Raw genomic sequence first — 16609 nt, 5'->3', positions numbered from 1 at the left:
TGGAAGGTTTACCCTTGAGGAGTGATGTAAGTGGTGCTGCAACCATGCTGTAATTTCTAATGAATCTTCTGTAAAAGTTAGCAAATCCCAGGAATCTCTGAGGTTCCTTGATAGAGGAAGGTTGGGGCCATTCCATTACTGCCTTGACCTTGGCTTCGTCCATCTTAACACCCTGATGACTAATGTGATAACCCAGGAATGATGTCTGCTTGATGTGAAACTCACATTTCTCTGCTTTGACGTACAGGTGATTCTTCAGGAGCCGAGTGAGGTCTTGACATGGTCAACGTGTTCAGCTGTCTTGACATGGTCAACGTGTTCAGCTGTCTTGACATGGTCAACGTGTTCAGCTTCAGACTTGGAGTAGATGAGAATGTCATTAATGTAGGCAATTACATACTGGTTCAGCAAGTCATGGAAGATTTCATTTATAAAGGACTGGAATACAGCGGGTGCATTGGCAAGTTCATACGGCATGACCTGATACTCATAGTGCCCCCTAGTGGTGAGGAAGGCAGTCTTCCACTCGTCACCGTCTTTGATGTGAATAAGGTTGTATGCACTTTGTAGGTCCAATTTGGTGTAAATCCTTGCTTCGCGGAGCTTTTCCAGAGCTGAAGGGACCAGTGGCAAAGGGTAGCGGAATTTGATTGTTTAATCCCCGATAATCAATACATGGCCTGAGTCCTCCATCCTTTTTCTCCATAAAGAAGAACCCTGCTGCAGCTGGAGAAGTGGAAGGTCGGATGAGTCCTGAACTCAGGGCCTCCTCAATATAATCCTCCATGGCTTGGGATTCTGTACGAGACAAGGGATACACACGACTCTTGGGAGGCATGGCATTGGGGAGTAAATCGATACTACAGTCCCATGGACGATGAGGTGGTAGCTGTGTTGCCTTAGTTTTGCTAAAGACCTCTGCCAGGTCATCAAAACAGGGGGAATATTTACAGTCTTGGTACTCAAGTGACTTTCAACACTGGTGATACAGCAAGGTCGGGGAACTGACGAGAAGCAATGACTTTCACAGAAGGCTGACCACTTGGTCAACTCACCCTGATGCCAGGACAGGACGGGGTCGTGAATGGACAGCCATGGGAATCCTAGGATGACTTCATGCTTAGGTGAATTAACGACATAAAAGGATATGGACTCCTGATGAAATAACCCCACTTACGAGGTAAGTGTTTTAGTTTGTTGAGTTATTCCAGTTCCGATTGCTGTGTCGTTGATGGCTTTGATCTTGATGGGTGGGTTACATGGTTGGACGGGTAAGTTATACTTCTTGACGATATCTTCATGAATGAGATTTAATGCAGCTCCGGAATCGATCATTGCTGTTAATGAGATGGACAGCTCTTCAGTTTTCAAGGTAAGGGGAAGTTTGAAGGATTGATTATTGGGTATAGACAAGTGTTCCATATTTACCAGAATGGGTTTCAGGGCCTTGTGTGGACACAGACAGAGATGGAGATGGCATCGCCAGGCTCGTTCACTTTCAGAAAGTTTGGTATAGTTGACTTGCATGGGCTCTTCGGGCATTATAGTTTTATGTACAGGCGGTATTTCCTTCAGATACTTTCCTCGCAGAGTCTGTCTCATCAAATTATCCATCCTAATTGCAAGCGTGACTAATTCAGTAAATGATGAATTTTCTCCTTTACATACGAGCTCTGCCTGGAGATCCGTGTTGAGGCTTCTCTGGAACACGGCTATTAGCGAAACATCATTCCACCCACTCTGATCAGCGAGGATGCGAAACAAGATGGCGTACTCTGCGGCTGTTCTGTTTCCTTGCGACATTTGCAGAAGTTGAGTTGATATATCCTTGCCCCCTGCGGGATATTCAAACACTTCTCGAAGTTGTTGCAGGAAATAGTCCAAGGACCGTCTGAATCTCATGTCAGTATCCCAAACAGCTGCAGCCCAATCGATCGCCTTTCCAGACAACAAAGGACATCATGACGGCACATTTCTTTTCGTCAGAGCTAAACTTGTCTTCCTGATTGTCGAAATAAATCGTCACTTGACGAACAAAGCCCCGACATCTATCAGCTGATCCATCAAATTTATCGGGTAGTGCAAAACTCACCGCTCTAGGCGTGGTTGATGGAAGTGACTGGATGTAGCTCGTCAAGTGCTCGTTGACTGCTTGAAGTTTACTCAACTGATCTTAGTACTCCTTCAAGACTTCACTTTGATAAGCGAATGCCGCTTGCATGTTAGAAACTTCCGCTCGATTCAGTTGAGGCGAAGTATTCTGTAATGAAGTGGCTGAGGCAGAATGTGAATCCATTTGCAGGAGTTTATTAAAGGAAGATCGTACAATCAGAGGCGTGTTACCAGGCAATGTGTCAATACCGTGAGGGCATCCGATATTTCAACATACACAGGGGTTATCCAATAGGCAGAGACGAGTAGGCAGGCGAACAGGTCAAACACAAACATCGTTCCAATCAAGCAATATATCCAAAGGGGCAATCCAAGAGACGTGAACAAGATAACAGGCAGAATCGTGATTAAACAGGCAGTCAGAATACTCACAAGGAAAACGCTCGGTAAGGAGGGTTAACTGGCAATACTTTGCAGTGAAGTGACATGCTAGCACATGTTAAATAGTCCCAAACAGGAAATGACTGTAGAAGCAGAGGGAGTGGTGAACAGTCAATACTCTGGTGAGGGCTCCCTCTGCTGGCGTGGCATTACAGCAGGGCACTTATGTTTGAATAATAGCAATAAGAGAAACATACAAAATGTGCAGAGCAGTGGGGCGCAAGGACTGGAATTGAGAACCACTGATCTAGCTGATATACATATATTATAATTATAATAATAATTAATATAATAATAATTATTATTATTATTATTATTATTTCATGAAAAAAATTATAGGAATCATATTGGGGATCACTTTTACAAGAGTATAAAATAGTATTGTTGAATATTACTAAGAAAAGAAAAAAAACAGTTAATAAAAGCACCGCCTCCCTTTTTTGTTTTGTTTTAAACCCTCACTTACTGCATCTGTCACTTGCTGTTTCAGAAAAGATCTATTAATGAGTTTCCCCCTGTATTCATGTAAATATGATTTTAGGTCTTATTCTTTCTTTTAGCTTTAAACAAGAATACAAATTAACCACTCACTTGATGTCAGTATCTGCTAAATTTACCATCACAGAACCTTCCCTTACCTTCACAGTGGTTCAGGTGTCTCCTGTGCTGCTGGGTCAGATATCCACGACAAAATATTCACAACATCACTACACTTCAGAGATATTATTCATACAAATACACACCTCACCAGCACAATTTTTAAAGTTTATATCACTTTTGGCAACTGATAAACGATGCAAGTAAAAACATTTAAATAAAGCATTCACAAAGCAAGTAAGGTTTGTAAGTAAGAAGCAACATTTTAGAAAAATATTATCTATTTACTTTCCACTTTCTCTGTATCTCTTTCACACAATGGTGTACCAAACAGTTCATTTTTTTTAGGGATGCAAGCATCATGGGACTGTGGACTTTGCTTGAAGTATCGATCCCACGTCACTCATTTTCTGCTCCAGAGACTGTGGACCACAGCCAGAACAATTTCACTTAACCAGAGCACGCAGGCACATCTGAATTCACAAAGAGAGAGCGGGTATTAAAGCCTGGTCCAAGATCTTATTTTCTGAAAAGAAAAAAAAAACATTTGTTATCGTTGTAATGCACAAAAAAAGTATCTACAAAATTGACTGGAGTCTGGCAGCTACATGATAGAAATCTACAGTTCGACTGCTCATCTCGGTTTTTAAGTTTCAGGTGACGGTGACTATTTGTGCCGTGTTGTGTAAATATAATGAATAACACCTCAGTGCGTATCCCGATCAATTATGTAGTCTACTGTTAGCGCATCCATGCAAATCTGAGATCTATTTAGCATTTTTACACCTGCGGATGAATAAAGCCACATCCTGGACATGCTCATGCTAATAACCACATGCTCTTAGTTAAGTATAATTATCTCTGAAAAATATAAAATGGCTATAAAAATAGTGACAAACTAAATGAATAACATGAAAAGAGATAAAGAACCTGAAGCTGGTGTGCTGCTCTATCTTTCACAGGGGATAGAAAGTGCTGTTCAGACAGTCCGAGTAGATGTGACCGTCTGAGTCGCTGAAGTCTGAATCAAAATCTCCATCATCTAAGCCCTGCGTCAGGGGCTCCACCTCTTCATCGGTAGAGGGGTGAGTCAGAATAATCCGAGGAATCTGTCAAAGGGTCACATTGAAAAAAAGTCTCTGTATATATATAAATTATTTATGTTTCAATTTCAGTTTCCTAATTTTTTTTGAGAACAATGATAAAAAGCATTCCTGAGATTTAATTGTTAAAACATACACATCCACACAAGAGGGCACAGAAACAGATTCTATCTTCGACACCTACCGCCATGGTATTTTTCACAACCTGTTGGGCATTATTTTTGAAGCAAGCTGTGTCTTTCGTCAGACGTAAATCCTGTACCTGATCATTCTAACAAAAATAACATTAAAAATATTAAGAGGGAAACTGAAAAATAAGGATCATGTTTGTATTGATTTACATAATTTGTTAAAAATAAATTGTTTTACAGTGGGCATAACTAATTGTAATGAAATTTCTGATTATTTGATTACTTTTACTCTTGTGGCATATACTGTAATAGATCCACCAAGATCTCTCTCTCTCTCGTTTTAAAATCTTTGCACGCTTGACTTTGAGCCTACCAGTCCATGTCCATTGCAGACTGTAGCTTCCATCCTGATGGCCAATGGGATGCAGTCCATTGTGGGATCAGTGGAGGATTGTGGGCCACTTGATCTGTTATTGCCCATGGTGACATCCCACTCCTGGCTGACCTGGAGCTCTGCTGTCTCCATGGTGTCAAAGCTCTCGTGGATCCACGGCTCCACGGGCAAGCATCTCTCCCGCAGCACTTTCATTTTTATGCAGCTCCCAGCATTCCTCAAGACACTGACAGCCTCATGGTGGCTGACCTCCTGCATGTCTTGACCATTGACCTGGTGACACAAATGTAAAAAGGAGCTGCAGTGTTTTAAAGGAAAGCGAGAGAGGTGACAGAAAGACCACAAAAGCTAAGGAAAGAGAATATGCTGAGCAATTATATGAGGAAATGATCTTCAAGAGGAAAGCTGTCATTATCACAGAAAATTGCACAGAAAATAACTGTTTTCAAACAGGTTTTGCATAGATTTCTCCATCTGGCATCTGTAGAGAAGTCTCAGTAAATCAAGGTTTTGCTGATCGGCATGTGTATCCTTTTTACAAGCAACACACATGTATAAATAAATAAAAATTGTATGATCCTTTTATAGTAGATCTTATACAATTTTTAGAGAGCCCTAAACAGCATGAATGTTCATTTTCTACTCCCTTGTCTGCTGCATTTGACGTTACAGCTCAGGTTTGGGATTGTGTGTTAAGAGCACCACAGAGCCACATCAAGACTTTTAAGGGAAATAAACCTATGAATAGCTTATGACTTCTAGCTGTCATTGCATATAAACTTAGGATAACATAAAATACTTAAACATGTCAGCCAGAAACTGAAAAATTTATGTGTGCTATCTTTCTACAACATGCTTCAATATTTTAACTAATGCAATGACAATACAATTGTTTTCAGCTCCGCTTTTAATACGCTTCAGCCGCAGTTACTCCTGGGTAAGCTTGTAAAAAGTAATGTCAACCCTTTTATCATTAAGTGGTTCTTTTCTTTTTTAACCAATCGTACTCAATATGTAAAAGTAAATAATACACTCTCTGATGTTAAATCTATTAGTATTGGTGCGCCTCAAGGTTGCGTATGCTCTCCTTTTTTGTTTACTCTTTATACAAATGACTGTCTTAGTATAAATAAGAATAATTATATTATCAAATACTCTGACGACACAGTGATATTGAGTCTCTTAGACAAAGATCATGATATATTAGCGTATCAGTCTGAAATTGAGAATTTTGTGCGGTGGTGTAATGTAAATCATCTTATCGTAAATGTATCAAAAACGAAGGAAATGATAATAGACCCAAAAAGATTAGGTGATTATAGCCCAGTAATCATCTATGATAACATCATTGAGCAGGTGGATACCTATAAGTATCTAGGTGTGGTCATTGATCGTTCATTTACTTGGAAAGCCCACAATGAGTACATTTGTTCAAAATTTCAACAACGCTTATATTTTTTTAGACGACTTAGGCTGTTTGGTGTAAATCAGAGAATTATGCAATTATTCTATTACGCTGTCTTAGGTAGTCTTTTGAATTATGGGATGCAAACTTGGTATGGCAATCTTTCGGTCCAATTAAAATCACAGCTTGCTCGTCTTGTAAAAATTGCAATGAAAGTTATGGGTGTAAGAGAGTACTCATCACTTCAATCAATTTACGAATCGTTGATTTTTAAAAATGCACAGACAATAGTGAGTGATTCAAGCCATGTTTTATTCCCAATGTATCAGCTTCTGCCATCAGGGAGACGGTATAGAGTCCCATTGTGTAAGAGCAACCGTTACAAAAAGTCATTTATTCCTGTATCAATTAATATGTTAAATGGTAAGATGTAGTAATGTAGTAATGTTGAATCGGATCCATTTTTTATTTTTTTTATTGCCTATATTGTGGAAAGAGGTGACTGTTGCTGCTGTTAATATTTTAGCTTTTTATTGGTTGTGTGTGTATATGTGTATGTATGTATATGTTGTGAATCAATGCAGACAAATTTCCTTAAAAAGGACAATAAAGTATACAAACAAACAATTTTAGATGTTACTTGCATGTCCAATTACTTTCCCCCGTTGGTTTAAAGCTCATGGGGTCACAAAAAACAAACTTTTCATCAGCATCTGTGTGATGATGCCCTCCAATGGCCATCAGAGAAACAACTATAACCATTCTGATAAGTTCACGCTGCAGGAGAAAAGCATATATAGTAGAATGTTCAAATTCATGTGTCACTTGGTAGAATCTAATCAAATTATGTACATGCCAGCTATACTTGTAATGATTAACATGGCTTTTGCTCTTTTGTGTCTGTTTTTATCTATTTCTTTTTTCTATGTCTTGTAATTAGTTTCTTTGTTTCTCATTTTATTTTTGACTGTTTAGTTAGGTTAGTATTTGTTTTTGCAGTTGTCTTTGAGTTATTACTTTTGTATGATAAGCTGTTTTAGTATTGAGTTTGGTTGCTTGTGAAATTTGGCACCTGAAATAAAACCAGTGAACTAAATGTAACCAACGCTCCAGTAATTACATGAAAGGTTCTTTTGTTTAAGTATAAAATACAGAGTCAACTATAAGTAAGCAATTGGTAAATTCTCTCTCTCTCTCTCTCTCTCTCTCTCTCTCTCTCACACACACACACACACACACACACAATCAACAGTTATCAATTGTATCTTTGAAGGCAAGTATTCCCAGTCGTTACCATGCTTCCCAATTAAATAAATGTATTGTTAAACAGTACTTGTATAGTATGATCCCTGATTTTACCTCCAACACTCTGTCCCCAACATGAAACCCGGCCTTCTCGGCTGGTCCGCCTTTAGACACTCTGGAGATGAAAATACCCTGACACGAAGAAAACAAATCAATCAGTGCCCAGAAGGAAATTACTAGTTATGGAGGAGGAAATAGGGCACACTCATATCATCAGTCGAATTGCTGGCTGGATGCAAATTAGTATCCCAGTCCATGTGGATATTTTATTGTAAATAGACCCACAGGGGTATGACAGTAATAGTGTGTAATGGGATTCAGGCAGTGGAGCTACGGGAAGATCAGGCCTACCTCATCATTCTCTTTGTACGGCAAGGAGCCTTTCCCTCCTGCAATACAAATTCCCAGTCCACCTCTCTGTCCGTTCACTTTGATCTGTAGCTGGAGGGACAGAAAACACCATCACCTGAAGAGTCAAACTCCAGTATTACTACAGAACGAATTAGGGCAGAATCGCCTACCCCACCTTATACTAATACAATAAGAGTCTAACGTAAATCAGACATATGAATTACAAAGTTATTTAGTTGAAACCTCTCCGTTTAGTTTAGAAGTTAATTAATTAGCGAGAGCCTCTGGCTTCTCTGAAATTTATTATGTGCAATCTGAAGCTGATCGTTCTGCTTGCTTTTACAAGACATCACAGACAAAGACCCCTAAATGGACTAAATCACTAACAGTACATTTTGACTGTTGCATAGCAGGCAAGCATTTTAGTCAAGTATCCAGAGTATAATATGTGTTTTTAAAAATTATAAATTCACACAAATCAAATATGTTACTCTGTAACAAAAAAAAGTTCTAAAGTTATGTTCAGAAGAAGCCTAATAATTCAGTCCTTTAAATCCCCCCACCTCCCCAACTCCACCCCACTTGTTCCATTCAATACTGTCATATGAGGGTCAGCTCAGAGATCCTGGGATCCTGATCCTATCTTTATTAATAATGCAGAGCAGATAGAAATAGTTGGAAAGTCAAATGAAATCAGTGTGTTAAATAAATTTCACAGCATGCATATTTAATCCATCTGAAGTTAATATTAACTTACTGCTCACATACACCCCACAAAGTTTTGGGAGTGACATGAATAAAAATAGTTTTAGGCATTCATTGTTTTCATCATGCAGATGATACCCATATATATATATTTGTTTTGTTTTTTTAGACAGGCCACCCTTTAAAACTATTAGTTCCCCAAAGTCGTCACCTCTTGGTTAATTCTGAAGCCAACATATTTTGTTTGGCCTGTGAGATTCATGCAGAACCAAGAAGTTTTTGTGTGTGGTGGATAAGGGTCTCTGTCTAAAATCTGAATTTGTCAACGCAACACTGAAAAGTGTTAGCAGTTAATGAGATATAGTTTAAACCATTTAAATTTCAGATGTTTTGATAAAACTATGCACTGCAGAATCTGAATAGCAGGTGTGGCACATTAAGGCGCACTTTAGTCCTGCTGTATTCAATTAATTTGTTCACAAAATAAGTGGAAGGCTGAATTGATGCAGGACTATTCTTAATTTGGAAATGGCATTAATAATGTATGTTTTCACTTTGATTCGAAATTCTAATCTATAGAATTGGTTTTGAAGACACTGCAGTAATTATTACAGTGAAAGCTTAAATAAAGTTATATTATCCCCAGTTTCACAGACCTGGTTTAACCCTCTGGAGTCGATTAACGCGTATACGCGTTATGAGTAATTTTCTCCTGATTACCCCGAAAAGAACTTAAATTACACTTTTAGTTTTGATCGTACAGATAAGAGCAATACATCAATTGAATCTGTAAAGGGTCTACTTTTTTTTGGATACAGACATAATAACAACAGAACTTTGTGCACTTATAAAATAAAGATAACAAACAACGTGTGCTGTCTGCAGCCTTTGTCTGCGCTGATCTTCATTTAGACACGCATCATTAAAATGAACTGTAACTCAGTGTATACTCAGATTAAATGCATGTCTGAGCTGTTTTAACTGAAAGAAACCATTGTTTTGTCTCAAGATGCAGTCCAGAAATGCTTATGTCTAAGGCTCTTTTCTAAAAGTTACTTAAATGTCCTAACTGAACTATGGCCTTATACTGGCTAAATCAAAGCCCTGACTGTGAAACCAGGCTTAGGACAAGACTAAAAATCAGAGGTGACCCGTGGTTTTTCTGTTGTTGGCCCAAAATTATGGAATAGTCTTCCATTTCACATTAGAACTGCCCCGACCTTGTCTGTTTTTAAATCCAGTCTTAAGGCCTATTTATTTTCTCTGACGTTTAATGTTCCTTGATCTATTGTTTTATGATTCTGTTCTTAGGAAATTCGCCCATGTTTTTACAGCTTGTGTTTTGTTGTGTTTTATAATTTATAATATAATCTATTTTTGCTGTGTGTTTTAAAATTGGTCATTGTTTGAATAGTGTTCTAAAGCACTTTGGTCAACTTTGATTGTTTTTAAATTGTGCTATATTTATACATTTGTATTGTACTCTATTGTATAAGTAATTACAGTTATTTTTATTTAGGGTTGGGCTTTTCCCATTGTTATCACAAAAGTCAATTCGGACCCACTTTATATTAAGTGGCCTTAACTACTATGTACTTACATTTTAATTAATAATTTAGTACATTGTACTTATTGTGTACATACGTGTTTTTACATTGTACTTATATTTAAAACACATCTGTATTTAATTTCTGTAATTACATTTATAATTACACTGTTGACCCATACTTTACACCTTAACCCACCCTAAAACTTACCCATACCTCCAACCCTCTCCCTAACCTTACCCCTATCCCACCTCAATAGCAGCAAAAGTGTTTTACAATACAATATGAACACAATAAGTACATTGTACTTATTTTTTTATGTAATTACATAGTAGTTAAGGCCACCTTATATAAAGTGGGACCTTAAATTCTACTGTTTTCTATAAATAAAAATGCCAGTAGCATGTTTAGGCACCACACAACCCATGCAATTGTGTGTACATGTACAGAATAGAGATGCCGCATTTTACCAACACCATGTCTGTTGCAAACTTGGGACTTATTAGCTGTCTGTTTTCTTACTCTTAATGGCACGTGTGAAATGGCTGATTTGTGGGAACAGGGCCGTTTGGACACAGTCGGATGGCTGAGTCTCTCTGAACTAGTGTGGTACTCTGGGTTGTGGGTCGTGTCCCGGTGGAGATGGGTCCCCAGGCGCTGAGTTCTGTATCTTTGAAGCTTCTTATCTAGGCCGTTTTGTCCCCACTGAAGGTTAGATCGGCAGCCCGCTGCCTCCAGCTCTGAGAAATGACCTAAGCTGCACTGATGTAGAAAAGGGTTTTCAATTAAGATGGCATTTTTCGTTGATGTTATTTACATATCACTGTAAAAGCATATGGTATTCACTCAGTATCATAATATAGATCAAAGTACCATGGTATTACTTTAAGACGGCTGTACCACGGTACTACCACAGTGCTTGATTATGAGTGTCTAGCCAATTTTCTGTTGTACCCATGAATTTGTTGGGGGAAAATATTATGGAATATATTTCCACAGGGAAAATAACTGCATAATGGCATGAAGATGAGTAAATAATGATAACATTTTCAGCCTTTGAAACAAACATGAAAATGCTGGTCTTACATCATCAGACGGCTCCTCCATCTCCTCTGCGTCTTTCTCCGGGCTGCAACTGTGTCCATGTCCACCAGTAAGAGGAATCAAGTTGAGTCCTGACAGACGGTCCTTTCCTGTGACCCAGCGCAGACTGGGAAAGGGCCAGCCGTGACTGCTGTTATTCACAGAGGTTTTAGGAGCTCTGCTTCCCTATAGATGAAACAGGAACAGAAGTGACTAAATACTCTCAGCTGTTTGCTTTGTTAAAAATGTCACCTTTACACAAACTGTAAGATTGAAACTGGAGTGCACATATCTCATTAAAAGGCTAAAACTGATGGAGTTTATAGAAACAATAGTACCAGTAAGATGATAAAAGACACTAATGTTCAACTAGATGAGTAAAGTTTGAGGACAAACTTGGCTTGACTATGTCTGGCATGACAATATGGCAGAAATTCAGATGAAACTGACATCAATAAACCTTTTCAGACCCAAATTGGACCACATAAAATCACAGAGAAGCCATGCTAGAATGTTTTAGCATGTTGCTAACATGCTTCTAATAAATTTCATCAGATTGCCGGTAGTTGTAAGCTCATTGCTAAACATTTGCAGATCAAATTGACCTCATAAAATCAGAGAAACCATGCTGGCATGTTTGAGCCTGTTGTTAATTATGATAGATAGATAGATAGATAGATAGATAGATAGATAGATAGATAGATAGATAGATAGATAGATAGATAGATAGATAGATAGATAGATAGATAGATAGATAGATAGATAGATAGATAGATAGATAGATAGATAGATAGATTTTTTGGTCGAGTAGAATAATAGCCAACATATCAAAGAGGTAAATGTTTTGGTAATAAAGGTAATTCAGTTTAGAGTGTATCACCTAGAGACCCTCCTGAGACCCTCTGCTTGTGAATATATTTTCAATTATTATCATTCATAAATAAACTAATTAAATTTGGTGTCTTTTATCATATTGCCTTCACCTTATAACACCCCTTCCTCTGATAAAATCACCATGATGTCCAGCCTCAAGGGGCCTTTTGATTTATTTAATTTCCTTTCTAAGAAACATCACTTGTTTCTGTTTACAGTCCAACTGATCAGGTTACCTTAGCGACCAGAAAGCACTCAATCTCCATGATTACTAGCCAATTAAGCTCTATTGAGACTGCAGCTGTTTCACTAATTAAGTGGATGAAGAAACATGACAAGCACAATGTCTGAGCACTCAAACACACTTGCAAGGATTTGTGAAATTTCTGATTAATAGCATGCAACTAGAATACTTGTTTTTCTACGTGGCACAGCATTTCTGAATGGTCTATAAACAGAATTATGAATTGCTTAAAGTGCCCCTATTATGGATTTTTGAAAATTACCTTTCATGCAGTGTGTAACACAGCTCTAAGTGAATTAAAACATCCTGCAAAGTTTTAAATCTGAAAGTTCACTGTGTAAAGTTATTGTCTCTCAAAAGAAAAGAGTCGACTCTGAATGATTGAAACAAGTGGTTTTTAAAACGAATCCCAAGCCATTTCATGTTGAGTCAACAGGAAACATTACCATATTGCCCGCCCACTTGTTGGTCTTTTCGTGTTGGTCTCAAAGAAAATGCTAAATCTTTCTTTTCTTTTTTTTTTTTTTTTTTACAGTTACCCATATTTAATTATCTTTTTGAATATAGATGTCACTTAATCTTATCTCAGTATTATTTGTAAATTATTAATTTTTATATTTTAATAATTGTAATTCAGAAATTCTGTATTTAATAATTACACAACATAGATGGACATTTTGAATATATATATTCATTCTTCATTATAACATCAGTTAGAATCATATTATCATATCATCAATGAATGATGCATTTATATAGCGCTTTATTATGTACTTTTGCACACCCAAAGTGCTTTACAATCATGTGAGGGGGTCTCTCCTCAGTCAGCACCAGTGTGCAGCATCCACCTGGATGATGCGACAACAGCGCCAGGTCACTCACTACACACCAGCTACAGGTGGAGAGGAGAGAGAGACAGAGCCAATCAAGAGGATGGGGATTATTAGGAGGCCATGATTGACAAAGGCCAGGGGGACAATTTGAACAAATAAAACCCAAAACACAACTAAAAGCCCAGGCCTGGTCCTCTCTCGTCCTTCACTGTCGTCGCTCCAGTTTTATATCCTTCCATCTCCTACGTGGGACTCGAGACCGGCGGTGGGTCGCAGGTGTCACTGATTTGCCCAATCATTGCTGGCCTCACTCCTTGTTCCCACGTCCCTCGGCCCCGCCCCACTCGCCACACACCCCTACTCTTTATGAGAAGTGCCATGGGATTTTTAATGACCACAAAGAGTTAGGACCTCGGTTTAACGTCTCATCTGAAAGATGGTGTTTTTTGGCAGTATAGTGTTCCCATCACTACACTGGGTCATTAGGAACAACACAGACCACAGGATGAGCATCCCCTGCTGGCCTCACTAACACATCTAGCAACCTAGTTTTCCCAGGAGGTCTCCCATCCAGGTACTAACCAGGCATTCCTGTTGTATATTATGACATCCCATCAATTCAGCCAGAGTTTAATCAGCCCATAGAACTATAAAGTGTAATTCAGACTGGGATTCTGTTATCTGACATGGCTGTATTTATTTAACAACATTGTCTAAATACATACATAGAATACTTGATTTAGTATTTTACATTATTGGAAAAAATTAAAATAAAATAGTATCATTAAAATGACATGAATATTATATATTAATATTGTTTCTATTAATTTCTTATTTCATTAACTATCCTCTACCTGGTAAACTCAGTCTGTAAATATTTAAGAATTTAGCAGTGAATGCAGTGTTTTTAAAGAGAGCATCTTTATGAAGGTAAAAGAATGCCTAAAATATTTGCAAACACAGGGTAAGAGTTGTAGAAATGTATATAAGACTGTAAGCATACATTAACTTTGCATGAGCAAGAGAAGCTTTGTAAATCTGTAAATTGCATGCCAAGTGTAAGGAAAAAGTTATTTGCAGCATTTTAATGTTTATTGTAAGTGTAATTCAAACATTGTGACACTGCACGGCATGTTGTTTTCACTAAAATACGGTCAAAAGTACTGCAATCCTTTGAACAATGATTTGCAAGCAAAAACAACAGTTTAAAGAACTGCAAAAATTATTTGACTGCATAGAACCAATATGTGTGTGGAAAAAAATGAACTGTTGCAAATGTATAAAAAGAAAACGTCTTGCATGTGGGGTAAAAAGTTCCTGAAATAAACCAATATGTACAAATTTGGCATGATTCTCTCACTTAACTGAGTTTTGCATGCGTGGGGGGGAGGGTGGATCCACCACCTTCTTGAAGCTAATCAAATGAGGTTTTCACTGACTTTTCATTTACTCTTATCCAACTGGTTCAATAAACACAACACATGCCAAAACATTATTTCTCTTTATTTAGTTCAGGGTGGTTCTCGATGCCAGAATGGTCCTTTTAATGTACACATACATTAAAAATAAATAAATATATAACAACTTAATTAAAACATTATACTTATAAGTTGTTTATAAAATTGTACATACTGAATTGTGAGTTGGTGTTAACTTTATTGGATAGGTTTGGCTTTACAAAAAAATAACATATCATATAATCTGCATTGATCTGATGTTAAACATTACAGTCAAAATGATGTTAAGTGATAATGCTCAGCACTATAGTATAAGAGTGCTATACTTTGTAAAACCTTTTTACTATATATACCAATAAAGCTACATAAATCGTTTTTCAGATTAATATCTCTTCATGTCTCTGTATTAAAATAAAATTCAGTATTGATTCTGATTACTTTCATGTGACTGATCAAGCTATTACATTAAGTATGAGTAATAAAATGCTTTCTTTGTGTCCATATTTGACTAACGCAAAAATGTATACTTCAAATAAACAGAAAAAAAGCTTATTTTGCTCATGTAAATTTAATTTACGCTTAAGAGTCTTTTGCACACTTCCGCAATGCTTACCCTGCATCTAAACCAACATGTATGTTAGATCCTATTTCATCTAAGCTCCTAAAAGAGGTGCTTCCAGAAGTCATAGGTCCTCTTCTGACTATTATTAATTCGTCATTGTCATTAGAATATGTCCCCAAAACCTTCAAATGGGCTGTTATTAAGCCTCTCATCAAAAAACCACAACTAGATCCCAAAGAACTAGTTAATTACAGACCAAAATACAAGATTCAAGATAATACAAAAGGCAGTATCCTCACAATTATATTCCTTCTTAGAGAAAATTGTATCTGTGAGGATTTCCAGTTAGGATTTAGACCGTATCATAGTACTGAGACAAATGAGCTGCTCTTTTCATCTGATGGTGGTTGTATCTCTATTAGTGCTATTGGATCTTAGTGCTTCGTTCCCCACTATTGACCACAACATTCTCTTGAATAGACTAGAAAACTTTGTTGGCATTAATGGAAGTGCATTAGCATGGTTCAAATCGTACTTATCTGACCGCCATCAGTTCATTGCAGTGAACGAAGAGTGATCATATAGATCACAAGTGCAATATGGAGTACCTCAAGGCTCAGTACTAGGGCCGTTACTTTTCACGCTTTACATGTTACCCTTGGGAGATATCATCAAGAAACTCGGTGTTATCTTTCACTGTTATGCTGATGATACTCAGCTCTACAGTCGTGGCCAAAAGTTTTGAGAATTACATAAATATTAGTTTTCAAACATTTTTGCTGCTAAACTGCTTTTAGGTCTTTGTTTCAGTTGTTTCTGTGATGTACTGAAATATAATTACAAGCACTTCATAAGTTTCAAAGGCTTTTATCGACAATTACATGACATTTATGCAAAGAGTAAGTATTTGCAGTGTTGGCCCTTCTTTTTCAGGACCTCTGCAATTCTACTGGGCATGCTCTCAATCAACTTCTGGGCCAAATCCTGACTGATAGCAACCCATTCTTTCATAATCACTTCTTGGAGTTTGTCAGAATTAGTGGGTTTTTGTTTGTCCACCCGCCTCTTGAGGATTGACCACAAGTTCTCAATGGGATTAAGATCTGGGGAGTTTCCAGGCCATGGACCCACAATTTCAACATTCTGGTCCCCGAGCCACTTAGTTATCACTTTTGGTGCTCCATCGTGCTGGAAAATGCATTGTTCTTCACCAAACTGTTGTTGTATTGTTGGAAGAAGTTGCTGTTGGAGGGTGTTTTGGTACCATTCTTTATTCATGGCTGTGTTTTTGGGCAGAATTGTGAGTGAGCCCACTCCCTTGGATGAGAAGCAACCCCACACATGAATGGTGTCAGGATGCTTTACTGTTCGCATGACACAGTACTGTTGGTAGCGCTCACCTTTTCTTCTCCGGACAAGCCTTTTTCCAGATGCCCCAAACAATCGGAAAGGGGCTTCATCGGAGA

The 16609-nt window shown here is 37.8% G+C and overlaps 1 protein-coding gene across 1 annotated transcript; it reads right to left on the bottom strand.

The window, feature by feature from the left end:
- Positions 1-3299: 3299 nt before the first annotated feature.
- On the bottom strand, positions 3300-12313 carry LOC132110356 (protein scribble homolog). Its single transcript, XM_059516888.1, has 9 exons — positions 12284-12313; positions 11178-11360; positions 10614-10853; positions 7840-7929; positions 7543-7620; positions 4758-5051; positions 4438-4524; positions 4081-4259; positions 3300-3623 (listed from the first exon to the last, which is right to left on the bottom strand). The coding sequence occupies exons 1-8, from the start codon at positions 12311-12313 to the stop codon at positions 4107-4109; spliced, it is 1155 nt and encodes a 384-aa protein (XP_059372871.1). The 3' UTR covers positions 3300-3623; positions 4081-4106.
- Between the last annotated feature and the right edge of the window lie 4296 nt (positions 12314-16609).

Source organism: Carassius carassius, chromosome 30 (assembly GCF_963082965.1).
Source record: "Carassius carassius chromosome 30, fCarCar2.1, whole genome shotgun sequence".
NCBI classification, from domain to species: domain Eukaryota; kingdom Metazoa; phylum Chordata; class Actinopteri; order Cypriniformes; family Cyprinidae; genus Carassius; species Carassius carassius.
This window is presented reverse-complemented; position numbering and strand designations above follow the sequence as displayed.